Source organism: Wolffia australiana, chromosome 13 (genome assembly GCF_029677425.1).
Source record: "Wolffia australiana isolate 7733 chromosome 13, ASM2967742v1".
NCBI lineage: Eukaryota > Viridiplantae > Streptophyta > Magnoliopsida > Alismatales > Araceae > Wolffia > Wolffia australiana.
In genome coordinates this window covers 15,919,267-15,934,346 of record NC_135847.1, presented here as the reverse complement: position 1 = coordinate 15,934,346, position 15,080 = coordinate 15,919,267, and the positions used below count along the sequence as shown (strand labels likewise).

General features: G+C 43.0%; 3 protein-coding genes across 9 annotated transcripts; 2 read left to right on the top strand and 1 right to left on the bottom strand.

Annotated features, from left to right (window-relative positions):
- The first annotated feature begins 5,332 nt into the window (after nt 1-5,332).
- Nucleotides 5,333-7,529, top strand: LOC144711362 (uncharacterized). The gene is made up of 2 exons (XM_078585348.1): nt 5,333-5,765; nt 5,806-7,529. The coding sequence occupies exon 1, from the start codon at nt 5,400-5,402 to the stop codon at nt 5,757-5,759; it is 360 nt and encodes a 119-aa protein (XP_078441474.1). The 5' UTR covers nt 5,333-5,399; the 3' UTR covers nt 5,760-5,765; nt 5,806-7,529.
- On the bottom strand, nt 6,977-9,143 carry LOC144711360 (uncharacterized). 7 transcript variants are annotated; one of them, XM_078585341.1, is made up of 4 exons: nt 8,944-9,125; nt 8,759-8,809; nt 8,563-8,656; nt 6,977-8,108 (listed from the first exon to the last, which is right to left on the bottom strand). In XM_078585341.1, exon 4 carries the CDS (start codon nt 8,106-8,108, stop codon nt 7,107-7,109), a length of 1,002 nt encoding a protein of 333 aa, XP_078441467.1. In that variant the 5' UTR covers nt 8,563-8,656; nt 8,759-8,809; nt 8,944-9,125; the 3' UTR covers nt 6,977-7,106. The 7 variants fall into 7 exon arrangements, with proteins under 7 accessions (XP_078441467.1, XP_078441469.1, XP_078441470.1 ...); XM_078585343.1 differs by having other exon boundaries at nt 8,783-8,809; XM_078585344.1 differs by having other exon boundaries at nt 8,783-8,809; nt 8,986-9,116.
- Nucleotides 9,144-9,395: 252 nt separating this feature from the next.
- On the top strand, nt 9,396-11,366 carry LOC144711361 (ubiquitin-conjugating enzyme E2 variant 1C). Its single transcript, XM_078585347.1, has 4 exons — nt 9,396-9,554; nt 10,335-10,474; nt 10,581-10,706; nt 10,991-11,366. The coding sequence occupies exons 1-4, from the start codon at nt 9,521-9,523 to the stop codon at nt 11,129-11,131; spliced, it is 441 nt and encodes a 146-aa protein (XP_078441473.1). The 5' UTR covers nt 9,396-9,520; the 3' UTR covers nt 11,132-11,366.
- The last annotated feature ends 3,714 nt before the right edge of the window (nt 11,367-15,080 follow it).

Here is a 15,080-nt window from a genome sequence, read left to right as displayed (position 1 = left end):
CATTTTTGTCATATTAGGTTGTTGCCTCAATCAGTTAGAAATCAAGAGCTGGGTCTTTTATTCCCAATTGTGGCTATAAACTGCTATGATGGTGTACAATGTGTTCTTTTAGGCCATGGAAAGGTCTACATTGGGATACAAACCGCATAAGAAGAAGAAATTAACAACTTGAAAAAGAAATTTCAAGAAATAAACGAGATTTGAAGCAATAGCGGAGATTTGAAGACGATAACGAAGAAGAAGAGGAGGTTCGAATAAGAAATTTGAGGAAGAAGGAGAGATTAGAAAAAGGAATTCGAAGAAAAGAAGAAGATATTTGAAGACTAAATTTGAAGCTCGTAAGTCAACCTCCGGCTCCGGCGAAGGAATTTAAAAATTCTGCCAAATTTTTCCGTCATCCGATATAATCATCAGCACTTTCCGTCATTCGTTCAGTATTTTCGTTATCCGTCATCCGCCACGGATGACGGATAACGAATGACGGACATCAGCCCGTCCAGTCATCCGTCAGTCCACGCAAACGTCAACGGATGACGAAAACCAAATGACATGTGTCGATTTCGTCATCCGTCCTTCATGCCTAGCGTTGGTGCGCGCACGTCGCCTGATGAACCTCGAATGGCCGTTGAGGTTGGGTTTGTCAGGGGAGTCGCACTGCCACAGCCAGCACGCTCGTCATAGTCGCCGGAGGGCGATTGACGCCCTCCGAGAGTCGGAGGACCACTGATTTCCACTTCCAATCCAAGCCCAATTGAGGCCCGCGCGACAGGGTTGGGGGACGATTGAGGTAATCCTACGCATGCGAAGGTTGTCTCACGGCGACGGGAAGACTGCTGACGGCGGGGATCAATTCTCCCGCCGGCAATCAGGAGCCGTCGCCTCAGACACAACTAATTTGGTGGATGGAATCTCTGAACGGGGCGACGCAGGAAAACTCCCTGACGCGGAGGAGAGTCGAGTCCCAGCTTCCCGGAAGGTGTCTGGCGGCGTCCGTTGCTCGTAGGCTTCTCTCCTTCCCCAATTCAATTCTCCTTCTTCATGGACCTCCATCCTCGTCTTCTTCTACAAGATGAGACCAAGAGAGAACGATGCACTCACAAATTTTCTTCTTCCTGGTCTGAGTTCATTAGGGTGCCTCCCTTCCTTTAAGTAGGGAAATTAATGGGCCCTAATGGGTCCTTAAAGGGGGGGGGGAGTGGAAGTCCAATAAGGGGGACCCTTATATAATGGGCCCCTCATTACAAAGATAAGAGGAAAATAAAAACATAAAAGAAGGGGAAAAGGGAGGGGAGTCCAAATGACTAAGGACCCCTCTCACATGACAACATAGACACAAAACATGGATAAGACGATGGACACGAATACGCCGACGGCGACTAGACAAAGGGATGAAAGAAATCAAAACATGATAAATGAGCATAATTCACCCAGGCTGTCGGCGCCGGGTGTCTTTGTTGGTGCCTTGGCGTGCCGGTCAGCTGGACGCGATGGCGGGCAGTGGACGATGGTGACGGCGGCTCGGATGACGTCTTCAATGGGTTAAGATGGTGTGCGCCATCAATTGATTTTGTAAGTGGAATGAATGGTCAAAAGTTGACATTCCTTTTGAATAAAAAGATTGTAAACCAAAACACATTTCATTATTCTTTCAATTATATTATTTTGCCATGTTTTAAAGTAACAATGAATCAAAAATATCAACGAAAAGTTTTCCATTTGTAAATGATATAGTGAACATGTTTGAATGGTTACTTCATACTTAATTCAGTTCCTTCTATAGAGAAGCAATCCCTAATTGAATGTACATTGAAATAAAACCAATGACATTGTGCTCTAAAATAATTATCTAATCTATAAATTTGTTTAATTTTAAATTATCTAGGATACTCTAATGCTTCACTAAGAGAAATCTTTATTTTGTCAACTTATTTTATCATTTTCTTTGCAGGACAAAGTGCCAAATTTCTCCCACCGTCTTTAAAAAATGGAAATTCTCCACTGAATATCCAAAAAACAACACTCCCCTTGAATAAAATATCCCATTAGATATCCATTTCCTGACATTCTTATGTAGATAGTACAAGTTTATCGCTGAAACGTAGCCCTACGTCATAAAATAATAAGAGAACTCACAAGAAGGAAAGTGTTAGAAAATTTTCTCTAAGTGATCCAAGTTCAAAAATAATACACATGTATAAATATATAATTTATTTATATAAAAACTATAAATCCCATAAAATTCAGCTCAAATATCTTTAGAAATAATCCCATTAATAATCACGCTGGTTAATTGAATACATTATTCGTTAGATCATAGAATGAAGGAGCAGCCTTTGGGTGACATCACAATTACTTCCTCTTACATCTTTTCATATGCACCTATCTCATCTTCTGTGAGTCTCGTAGATAGAGTGCTAAGCAGACTGATTGTGGGCTGGGCCCAGAAAGCGTGTGCAAGGACTTGAGATTCTCACAAGACAAATTGGTAACATTGAAGGAGCAGGTAAGCGGGCCCGTTTGGTCCGAAACAGGAGCATGTAGGTCAAAGCATCCAACCTACCTGTTTTCTGGTACCGATGGGCTATATTCGACCAAGGGCTAGTCCACGTTAGGCTAGCAGGGCCCACTAATATGGGTCAATACTTGAGAAAAAAATTGTTTGCTTGGGGTCAACGCCTAATTCATTGACTTTGACCAGTCCTAAACGCTGGGGCAGAAATCGTTTCTCCTCCTTGAACTGTGTCATTGAGCGAGATAGAAAAGAAAAGAGTAGAGAGAGAGAGAGTAATAAAAGGGTAACAGTGATGCTGCTCTTAAAGTGAGAGGACATTTATAAAAGGGGGCTAAGAGTGGAAAAGCCATGAATGGACTTAATGGGAGGTTTCAATTTTCTTGAGTCATGGCGACGTTGCCATGCGCTTCAGCTGGCAACAGCAAATCAATCGCCTAATGGATGGTCACATGAATGCCCACCTGCTTCGCATCTCTCTCTCTTCATTTATCCATATCTCTCTCCAATCAATTCTCTATGTCTCTCTCCACTGGGTAACACCTTGAGAGAATCGCGGGAGATGGAGTGAAGGGAAGAGCTTGCAGGAAGCGGTAATGAATGTGAAGTTCAGGGGCATTTAGTTGCACCGTAACGAATCAGATGCTGTCGATGCGTGTAAATTGAATTGCATTCAAACTGCATCGCCGATGCCAGGTGATTCGCCCCCCCTGTGGTCGGTAAGTAGATCCATGAAGTTCTAGAGAGAGAGAGAGAGAGAGAGAGGTTAGAGCCTATACAATGAGAGTTTCCAGACAAAACCCAAAAAATGACGTCTGTGATGGAGAAAGAATGAGGAAAAGAGAGAGAGAGATTAATGTTCTGTAGCTAATAATCTAGAAGAATGATGACCGGCGTGGCTCTTCCAAGGAAAAAACATAAGACTTAAAGGACTGATGGCGCACACATATCTCTTTCACTGTCTCTCTCTCTCTCTCTACTTGTGGAGGCCATGCAGTGCATATTGATATCATACAACAGAGTCTATCTCTCTAGAATTGATAAGGGACTGTGTTTATTTATGAGGGCTGTCAGCATGAGGTGATGAGCGACGACTTTTCACCCATCCGCCGCATTATTACCATAAACGTCATCAAAAGATTTAAATATTTGAGTATTTATATAAAGTTTCATGAGTTGAAATTGATGGTACATTAATGCCTCCGGCGATCGACCCGAGATCTCGGTTTCCCAATAGAGTTGCGCATAATTAGTTGGACGGAGTCTCTGGTGAGAGAGATGAGCGCTTTAGCAAGTGGATGAATAGAGATAAACCCATTTCATTGAATCTATTGAAATGGGTGTAAAGGCTTGTCTGTAGAGAGAGAGATAGATATGGAGGTTATTAGTAGAGAGAGATCGGCTAGTGGGGGGCGAATCCGTGTTTTCAGATAGAGAGATGGAGATTAATAGACGTAGTTAGGTCGACCTGATTGATAGGACAGTATTTTTCCTAAGTCACCGACGCGATCAAGAAGTTTAAGATAATCTGAAGTCAAACTCGGTGGCTTCAGCGAGGACGCTAAACCGCTGGTCACCATTAGCGAAGCTTTTACTGCGCGTCAACGGGCCCAAGGAAAAGCCCATCACTCGGCCCGATTTCAGTCCCGACATGGGAATAATCAGGACGTAATAAATTTCGTTTTATATTTATCATTTATCAGAAGTTTAAATATGTCAGAAATATTTTTGAGAATCGCAATCAGTCGACAACCGAAGATATTATTTTAAGTATGATATTTATTTGTCGAGGCTCGTCTCGGATGCACGCATTCATGATTCCCCGCCGAAATAAAGCTCGCATGTGATCAAATCGCCCACCATCCGTGAGCGATCTTAGAGAGAGAGATGGAGTAAGAGGGTGTAGTTCTCTCACCCACAACGCTTGTTCAAAGTTATAGAGAATTTATTGAACGCATATAATATCACTGCAGCTTTAGAAGAAGAAGCCTATTTCCATGTATCTCTCTCTCTCTTCAAGATTTCGACGAATATCTAGAGGGAGAGATGGGAACGGGTCAGAGCGAAAACATTTACAAAACCATGCAGCGCCAAATTAATTGCTCATTTACTTGCAAAGTTAGAGAGAAAGAGAGATAAAGATGCGGCAAACAACGGGCATCATACTAAATGAAACCACGTGTTTCAACCTATCCCGCGGAGTTTTATTGCTCTCTAATGAACCGGCAAAATTTAAAAGAGAAGAAAGACGAACGATTCATTTTTTGTGATGGGAAACGTGAGAAAAAAAGGAGGCAAAAATCAAATCGGGGGCCGTGTGGATTTAGTCATTTATGTTCACATATATTTAGTATCTGGCAGTGGAGCTGGGATCCGCCCTCGGCTTGCGGAAGTCGGCGACTGAGGGAATTCCCTGCGGCTTGTAATTGCACGTAGTAATTGCACCTCCTCTCTCTCGGAGACTCGCTCGCTCTCTTTCTTTCTTTCTTTCTTTCTTTCTTTCTTTCTTTCTTCCTTCCCCACCGTCCGTCGCGCTTCATTGCTAACCTCTCTCTCCCTAGAAATCCTTCAATTCTAATATATTAAATCTTTCTCTAGAGCTGTACGCATTTGCGCTGCTAATTAAGTGGAACAGATGGAAGCAGGGAGACGTAAGGAGCAGAAAAGAGAGAAATTTAATATATATTAACCTTCTCTCTACAGCTCTCTCTCCGGTTTTGATACATGGAGTGCATGTCTCTCTCTAGAATGAATAAGATGATCGAGGAGGGAGGGGGGGGGGTCCAGCCGGGGGCCTATAAAACGGGGGGAGGGGGGAGATGAAAAGCAACAACGGCGGCGCCACCAGTCGCAGCGGGAGAGGGGGAAGAGGAAGAAGAGCGGAGGAGAGATGAGCCGCAGCGGGAAGAGCGCTAGGATGGACCTGCGGGTCAGCGTGCCGGCGAGGAGGGTGGGGCCGGCGGAGAGAGGGGCGGAGAGGAGGGCGGAGGAGAGGTCGGCGTCGGTGTCGCCGATGTCGTCGCCGGCGAGCTCGTGCGTGTCGTCGGAGGAGACGGAGGAGGGGGGGGGGGGGGGCGGGAGCCCGGAGGCCACGTCGATGATGCTGGTGGGCTGCCCGCGCTGTCTCATGTACGTGATGCTCTCCGAGAACGAACCCAAGTGCCCCAAGTGCAAGAGTTCCGTCCTCCTCGACTTCCTCAACGACCCCAGGCCCCCCTCCTCCAACGCCCCCCAGCCCCGCAACGCCTGACCCTCTCTCTCTCTCTCTCTCTCTCTCTCTCTCTCTCTCTCTCTACCCGTCTCTCTCTCTCTCTCTCTCTCTCTCTCTACCCGTCTCTCTCTATCTCTCTCTCTACCCTTCTCTATCTCATTCTCTCTATACCCTTCTCTCTATCTCTCTCTCTGCCCTTCTCTATCTCTGCCCTTCTCTATCTCTTTCTCTCTATACCCTTCTCTCTATCTCTCTCTCTGCCCTTCTCTATCTCTTTCTCTCTATACCCTTCTCTCTATCTCTCTCTCTGCCCTTCTCTACCCTTTTCTCTCTCCGCCCTTCTCTCTATCTCTCTCTCTGCCCTTCTCTACCCTTCTCTCTCTCCGCCCTTCTCTCTATCTCTCTCTCTGCCCTTCTCTACCCTTTTCTCTCTCCGCCCTTCTCTCTATCTCTCTCTCTGCCCTTCTCTACCCTTTTCTATCTCCGCCCATCTCTATCTCTCTCCCCATATATATTGTTCTCTCTTAAGCCAAACTCTCCAGAGACAAGATCCTCTCCCTATCTTTCCCTCCTCACTGCCAAAATCCCCCATGACAGAAACTCTTTCTCTCTCTAGAATCTCTCTCTCTCAGACTCCTAACCACTTTCTTTATCTGTTTAGGGATCTTCGAAGCCTTGCTCTCTCTACCCATCTTTGTCTCTCTACCCATATCTCTATATTTTCCGTTATATCTCTTGAGCCAAACTCTCCAGAGACAATATCCTCTCTCTCTATCTTTCCCTCCTCTGTGGCAAAAATCCCCTTGACAGGAACTCTCTCCTCTCTCTAGAATCTCTCTCTCTCTCTCTCTCAGGCTCCTAACCATTCTCTCTTTATCTGTTTAGGGATCTCTCTCTCTCTCTTGCCGGACTCCCTCTCACACGCTACTAACAACTCTATTGAGGGACCTTCTCTCTGAGCCTTCTGTCTTTGCCCAAACACCTCATGACAGGGTGCAGGGCTTATTTCTGTACCTCTCTCTCTTACATTCTCTCTCTAGCCAAAGCCCCATGACAGGACCCTCAGCTCCTGACGGTACTCCTTTGAGTTATTCACCAGCCAAAGAGGAGAGAGAAAGAAGCGGAGGCCGCGGCTCCTTCCATTTGTGCCCCCGGATGGTGAATATGTAAGGAGTATCTTACTCAGTCGAAGCCAAAAATTAAACAGCCCAGATGTGCATCTCTCTTCCCCTCCCTTTCTTCCGAGAGAACTCAGAGAGGAGAGAAAAATATATAAATAAATCGATATTCCATTCAATCATGAGCGAGGAAGAGAGAGAAAGAGAGAAAAGGCCCTTACAAACTTATCAATGCCGCTGAATTATCTATTCTGGGCGAGCTGCTGAATTATCTATGCTGCGGAGACGGGGGGTCCTTCTTCAACCGGCGGTAGAACACCATCTCCCACGGCCACAACCGGGCGGCGCCGAAGTAACGGCCGACCGACGACGACGTCGCCGCCGCGGCGGCGGCGGGCGAGCCGTAATAGTGCCTCAAAGCAGCGCACATCTCCTCAAAACTCATCTTCGTCAACCTCTCCTCCCAATTGTCCTCCTGTCTCTCAATTGCTGCTGAGCCCGCCTCGACGTCGTCAACGGAGGCGGACAGAGACCTCGTCTTCGCCTTCGACCGTCTCCTCCGTCTCGTCACAGAGCCGGACGATGAGCTGCTCTCTTCTTCAGAAGACTGCTCTCTTCCTCTTCTGAACTTTCTCCTCTTCCTGCTCTTCTTCCTCTGTTTATGGGATTCTTCTTCTTCTTCTTCTTCTTCTGGGGAGCTCTCTCTAGTCCTTTCAGCAGGCCCAGAAAGAGAGTCCTCTCTCCTCCAGAATCTGGCAAATCCGTCCCGCCTTGATCGGTCGGCCCGCGGGCAGAATCTCATCTTGTGGCCCTTAAGCCCGCAAATATAGCACACCGGTTGGGCCCTCGCCTTCTCCCCTGGTGAAGTTTCAGTGACTTGGGCGGGCTCGTAACGTTCGAATTTCCCTTCTTCTCTTGGGCCGGCGTCTTTCGTCGTCGAAGCCGCCTTCTCCTCTCTTCGGTAGCTTCTGGCATTGTCTTCTTCGTGGAAGCTTCTTCCGTGGTTGGGTTCGTAGGGCCTTCTTTCTCTTGGGGGCCTTTGAAATGGAGGCCTCGGCTGCTTCTTAGACCAGTCAATGGCTATGCTCTGGCCGCAGATTTGCTTTCCTCTGAGGGCTCTGAGAGCTCTCTCTGCGTTCTCAGGTAGCTCGTATACAGCGAAGCCGTATCCGTCTTTCAACTGTACGTCGCAATATCCAAAACGCCTGAACACTCTTTCCAGCTCGTCCGGGTGGACGTGAGATGAGAGATTGCCCAGAAATAACGACATCTGCGATCGAGAGAAGTTCATGTTTCCAGTGAGTTGATAAGAAGGCAGAAGAGTAGGATAATCTTAGAACGAAAGCTATCTATAGAGTAAAGATCTTAATACAAAAGGTCCGAGAACGAATTGAATTATCAGTTGGAGCAATTTTAATAAATATGTAAGCGAAGGGCATCGGGAGAGAATCATCCCAGGTGTTTTGCAAGTTTTTTTCTCTTTATCCGAGCGCGAATTCAAATATTACAAAAAACTGACAAAAAGCTGGGTGGCATGGGGAAAAATGAACGAATTAAAAGTTCCACTAGCAAGAACCAAAGGTTAAAAGAAACAAATTGAGGGAATGAATTGGCGTGTCGACGTAGAACATTTGAAATGTGAGATGATTAAGAGAAAATAATAATTGAATGGCGGATCAAACAGATGAGAACATGGACTAAAATGCCTCCCGAAATCCACATACCGGGTTATACTACAAAAAAAGTGTTCTTCCAATTGAAGCTATCATTAATCAGTCGCCCCCATCGAAATCTCCATAATTGATCGAGCGAAAACCTCTGAGATGGGGAGAACGAGAAAAATAAACAATTAATGACGACCCATGAAAATAAGCACTAGATGCTCCCTACAGAACCACATTGCAAACTGAAAAACGCAACTGGCATCAGGGGCAGATACAGAACCTCAGCGTCCGGCATAAGAACTCGCAACTGGTCATCCAAAGAAGAAGAAGTAAAAAGGCCGCGCAGAAGGAACAAAAACACGCCAGACCCATAGAACAGATACGTTCAGAACAATAAAAACAAAAAAAATATGTAAAAACCAAAAAAGAACAAGAGAAAACCGCAGCGTCTGGCGCGAGAACACGGCAGAATTTTCCCCAAACCTTGTCAAGCAGCCGGATCGCCAGAAGACAGCGAAACAACAGAGGTTTAAGCTGCAAGATTTACAAGAACACGCGCCGATGCAAGATCCCGCCCCCAGTCCAAACCCTAGAAGAACCTCACCATCGGTTCTTACTCTACACCATATGCTCGATTAATTTCTATAATTTAGTCCGAAGAACGGAGATCCTCAACGGTAAACTCGACCAATATCAGCCGTCCGATCTGCATCCGACGATTGGGTACCCAGCTTTTAATCTGGAGCGTGAAATTGATGATCCTCCGGAGGGTCTACGCAGATTCCGAGTAGACAGACGATGACAGCCGTTGGATTAATGAAATATCCTTCCGACAGGTTAGTGGCCTCTGGTATAATAACAGCCGTCCGATTACGATCCGGCGGTTGGCGTTCATCAGCTTGTTCAGCTATCCAGAGTCTTCCTTGAAGCTAAAGACCACGGCTTGGACTCCGCTGGAAGGAATTTTTACCTCTCTTGCACTCTCCTCGCCCGCTTCGATCGAGATCCTGCCGCGAAGATGACGATCGGCTCGGGTGGATCTTCCGTTGTTGGTAATATTCAAATACTCTTTCCCATTTAACTATTCTCGTAATCCGTTGCGATCTTGCGCTTGAAACCTTGTACGAGCCTTCCTTGACTGGGTTTTACCAGAATGGATCTTGTTTTCCTGCATCGTATCTTTGAAATCGTTCTTCTTTTTGGGCCCTGGCGTTTGCCGTTTGGGCGTTTCCGTTGCGAGATCGATCGGCTACGCATCCGAGGTAATTGCTATTTTTTTAGATCTCTGATCGTCACAGAGGATCGCGAAGTAAGAGGTGGCTTCTTCCCCTCTCATCGTATTGTAATTGGATTCTCGGGATAATTTCCGAGAATTATATTCTCTCGAACATTCTTCATGTCTTGATTTTATTTATTCTTTTTAGTTTCTGTTATACGAAGGGTTTAACTGTCTCGTCAAGGTCCTTCCGATTCGCCGAATAAGAAGCAAGTCATTGTTGCACATAGCATCTTGTTCCCTCTTTTGAAACCTTAAGAAATAATGAGAATATATGTAGTTTAACATGATTCAAGAATCCACGTCTCAGTTGTTCTTCCCTGCTCACGGATTAACTCTACGGCCTTGATAAATAGTTGATTTGATGATATTTTAATTCCTCGACTTACATTTAAGACCCTTTTTTTCGCTAATGCCTACGGATTAGTTAATATCACCTGTTTTGCCTTACAAGGGACCAAATTTGTTGGCCACCAGCTGTTTTCCTTTTCTATTTATTGAAAATATGATTGGAGAAACTTTCAGCCTGACTGTAAGAGTATTTTCTTTTTTGTAGTCCCACGGAACTTTCGATTGCTTGAAGAACTGGAGCATGGTGAAAAAGGCATTGGAGATGGCACAGTAAGCTACGGAATGGACGATGGAGATGACATTTACATGCGGTCTTGGACGGGCACCATCATCGGTCCTCATAATGTATGGTTTGAATGTTAATTCATTTTTATAAGGAATCAAAATTTATTTGATTTTCTTATCAGTTCACCTGTCTGACTCCTCCTTGTGTCGCGTGCTCTTAATGCAGTCTGTCCACGAAGGGCGCATCTATCAACTGAAACTGTTCTGCGATAAGGATTACCCTGACAAACCGCCAAGTGTCCGTTTTCATTCGAGGATTAACATGACTAGCGTGAACCATGAGACTGGAATGGTAATCCCTTAATCCCTTCTGTCACCTTTATCCGTTTTCATCTCTCAAATTCACATTATGATACCTTTGGTAATCACTAAAATCTATTTCAATCATATATTCTGCAATGTCCAGAGAGAACATTATTCTATTGAAATATTTTTATTGGGCACCAAGATAACATGTTCTCATGTTTTCAAATCTTGGGCAGTGAAGAGGAAAAGAAATCTCATGGATATTCATGTTTTTTTCCATCTGATGAGCTTGGGTTGAAAAATGGTAATTAAAATTTACTGACATGGCAGGTTGAGTCAAGGAAATTTGGGATGCTGGCCAACTGGCAGCGTGAGTACACTATGGCGGACATCCTGACCCAGCTGAGGAGGGAGATGGCTGCGCCGCACAACCGGAAGCTCGTCCAGCCTCCCGAGGGTACCTACTTCTAGTCAACGCGTCAACCATGTTCCATCTGTGACAACCCTCTTCCTTTATCTTCTCTCTCTCTCTCTCTAGAAAGAGAGTACCAATAGGCCCTATGATTGGTGTGCAAGGTGTCTTGGAGGACACCCATTATGATCATCCTTTAAAAGTCTCTTTCCCAATTAGCACTCTAGTTTTAATTTGGCGAGGCCACTCCTTTTATCTCTCTTTCACTGTGGGCGGTTGATGAACCACATTGGATATAGTAGTGCTATGGGCTCGTTTCCAATATAGAAGAAATGAAAAACGCATGGTGAAACAGCTACAAACAGGTGAGCCCAAAGTAGCACATGTGGAGAACCTTTAAATAAAGTCAGAGCCGTAGCAGGGAGAGATCAGACATTTCTTCAAGAAATTCATTGAGTTGGCTGTTGCAGAGCAACTTGGTCTAAAGCAGTGGGATAACACTTGTCTAGAAAGGGAAGGATCTAGTCAGATTCTCCCAGGATCATCTCTATCTTTGTATTAGACCTGCCTCTCAGAATTCTATTTTCTTGTGGATCATTTAATCAGAATTCGGTATGAACGTTCTTCATTCCTTAATCATATCTGTGGTCCTAGGAGATCAGTGAGAGAACACTGTTTTTTTTTTGTTGAGGAAGGAAAAGGAATTTTGCTATAGCTGGGATGAGACATATCTACCTGGACGTAGGTGTCATAATCAACTTAGCATCAATTTGTTACAAGAGGATTAGGGTGTGAGCTTCAGCCCATCACAAACGAAGATCTGGCTAAAATGGATGAAACTCGATTACATTTGGAGGTTTTATTGACTGCGCAATTTTTTCCACGATCAGCTTCCCAAAACCCCTATGGATTGTTCGAGTGATAGGGCATTATTAAAAAACCACAACGTTAAGCCCTTGATATATAGTGATGTGGCCTTCAATTTTATTGGTCCAAAAATAATCCACTTACTCGACGTTCTGATCCATCCCTGTCATAAATTCAGCATTGTTCTTGGAGAGAGATCTGATGGGAAGACAACAAGAGCATTCCTTAATGTCATCTTATCTTTCCACGAAACTTTGTATGAGCATAATTTTATTCATTTTAACATGAACAATGTTGATATTACGATGGAACTTTCCTATTTAAGAACTCTATGTTGGTTACATTGCAACTACAAACACTTGATTCAAGATTTTAGGGCTGAAAGAGATCTGCAGATCTAGACCTAAACACCAAAGTATCATTGTTCGATAAGATGCAAGCCTATCTGGGGGTATTCTTTTCAAAAGGTCCACATTATGAACCAACAAACCCTTTCTGCCATGAAGTGGATGATAACTAAAAAATTAGTGTTTAAATTATGTCGTCAGTGCTTTTGAGTTAAACCAATAAGTATATCTAAAACTGATATGTAAATACTTTACCTAGTGATAAGTATGTGTCCTCTTAACAAGGAACGGATATTATGTATTTAACGCTCTTTTAATGAACATTCAAGAATGGGTGAGGAAATACAGATAAATATGAGATAGTGAAATGAGGGAAATGGTGAGTGAGAGGGTGATAATAAAAATGAGTAAAATGAATCATGAATAAGATCACGTGAGTGAAGGAAGGATGAGGATTAAGATGGATGAGATAGAGAATATGTGATAATAGATTTAGAAGATTAATAAGGGAAGAAGGTGATGAAATGGGGGAGTTGGGGTTTTATGAATAATTGGAGATGAAAGGATGAAAGGTAGTGATGATGGTAAAATGGAATGGAAGAACATAATAAATGTAGATCTAACCTAATACATACATTGGAAATATATCAATGTAAGGTAAGAGCATGTATCATAGGCCCTTATGTTCCACCAAGGTCGCTGTGATTTTCTGACGCCCACAAGCCTATCCTCTTCTCTATCGACATTCTCCAAGGGACACTTGATGGATCCTCAAAACCTCAGTCTCTTTCTATCAGCCTCTCCAAGGAGGAAGCAAGCTAAAATTTATTTTATACAATGACTGGGGGCTTCATCTTATCAAACTATGTGGATAGATAGAAGGAGAGAAAGATGAATATGCCCTAAAGCTTTTGAGCTTGATTGGCCTTCCGGATCATTGAATATCAAGCTTTAAATTTGGACGGTTCCTTGTCATTAATTAAATTTAGACAAAGTCTCTCATCATCGTTGCTGCCAGGTCACATCAAGGGCTTTGTTCTTGAAATTCATCTTCTTCTGATGCAATGACTGGCCTAGCTTTTCGTGCATGATTCCGTATCAATGTCTTCTGCTGTGGCATATGTCCCTAAGCACAAGAAACAAAGAAGAGAGAATAAATTTAATTATGAATGTGTGTGTGACATGGCGCCATGTCAGCATGCGCCACATGAATGCTTTAATTCTCATTTGTCAATAAACTGGCAACACATGGGCACCACATATACATCTGTATGCCAGATGTATATGTGGATCACTTGTGTGTTGACACATGGTCGGCACTGTCATTTTGACCATTCAACTCAATAAAAAAGTAGTACATACTGATTATACAAATGGAAAGTATTCGCCTCACTGAATACATGTCTCGCATTTTAAATCCCATCTTTTTGCATTACTTAGCATCGTTCCATACAACTAGAAAAATCAAAACACATCAACACTAACTGGCCATTATGCCATAATGGAATTTTTTAAGAGTGATTAGCTGTGTTGATTGGTCTCCAGCTGTGATTGGTCACCTGTAGTGATTTGTTGACATTCAACAAATAAAATGATGCCACATGGCTGGGAGGGTATACTTACCATAATACATTAATTAGTTCATAAAGAGTAACATGCCATCCAAAAAAATAAAACAATATATTTTTAAAGTTAAATAAATAATATTTTTAAGAACTTAATATCAAAAAACTCATAAAATTCCTTTTCCTACTCTAAAGAAAATTTTCTTCCCAAATAAGATGTAGGAAAATCCTTCAATATATCTAAAATAAAAAATCCAAACATCATTCTATAAATATATTTATTTATATTAGACTTGATAATAGTCGTATATAATCATTGTAATTAAATTTCCAAATAAAGTAATATTAACGTAATAAATAGTGTGTTACCTTGGGGTTTTCCCGAGGATGTTCTAAAATCACATAATAATGACCAGAAGTGGTCGCCAAGTTGGCAAATCTTTGAGAATGTGACGTGACCTTGGAATGTGCACATCTATTTTTAAAAACCACCAACTTCTTGATGGAGGGTGAGATGTATCTCCAAGTGAGGAGTGTAGATGCATTCTTTGAAATATCCTACCAAAAGAGAAAAAAATTTGTAGGACAGGTCAACTGTAGACATGTGTATCTAAAGTAGCACATGAGTATAACTTATCAATTAAAACATAGAGGGAATAGTGGGTATCATATATTTCTTTCAAGAAACTCCAGGATTCGGTTTTGAAAAGCAACAAAGGGCTGGATCAGCAAGAGAAAACCTGTTTTCAAGAAAGGAGAAGGTCCAATCACATTACACAAGGCTTGTCTCCATCTTTGTACTAGATCTACCTAATGGAATTTTATTTTCTTGTGGATCATTTCATCTGTAACTACTTACATACCTTCTGTTCTTGAAGATATTTGGATTAGTGCTGGAATTCCCCAATTTTAATTAGGCCAATGGCTTTATAACAATTTCCCAAAATGGCAATGCCATGAATTCAAGATTAATTGCTTAAATTAATTATTAATTAATTCTCTTTCAAAAAAAATTCGATTGATACCAAGATCAGATGATATAAGAAAAAAATCCATGAGTTGTGTCCGAAGGAGAAAAAGGTTATGGCTGAAAAACAATGAGGGGATTTTAAAGGTGCTTTCTGCCTGATCATGTTTGGATGACTAAGATTGCAGCATTCCTTCAATGAAATATTTATGTGTTCACCAATAATCTCTCATCACATATCCTCCATGATAATTTAGACCTG

Coding starts and splice junctions, on each gene's coding strand:
- LOC144711362 (XM_078585348.1), top strand. CDS start 5,400: ATGAGCCGCAGCGGGAAGAGCGCTAGGATGGACCTGCGGGTCAGCGTG.
- LOC144711360 (XM_078585339.1), bottom strand. CDS start 8,108: ATGTCGTTATTTCTGGGCAATCTCTCATCTCACGTCCACCCGGACGAG.
- LOC144711361 (XM_078585347.1), top strand. CDS start 9,521: ATGACGATCGGCTCGGGTGGATCTTCCGTTGTTG. Junction 9,555..10,334: donor GGGTGGATCTTCCGTTGTTG/GTAATATTCAAA, acceptor TCTTTTTTGTAG/TCCCACGGAACTTTCGATTG. Junction 10,475..10,580: donor CCATCATCGGTCCTCATAAT/GTATGGTTTGAA, acceptor CTCTTAATGCAG/TCTGTCCACGAAGGGCGCAT.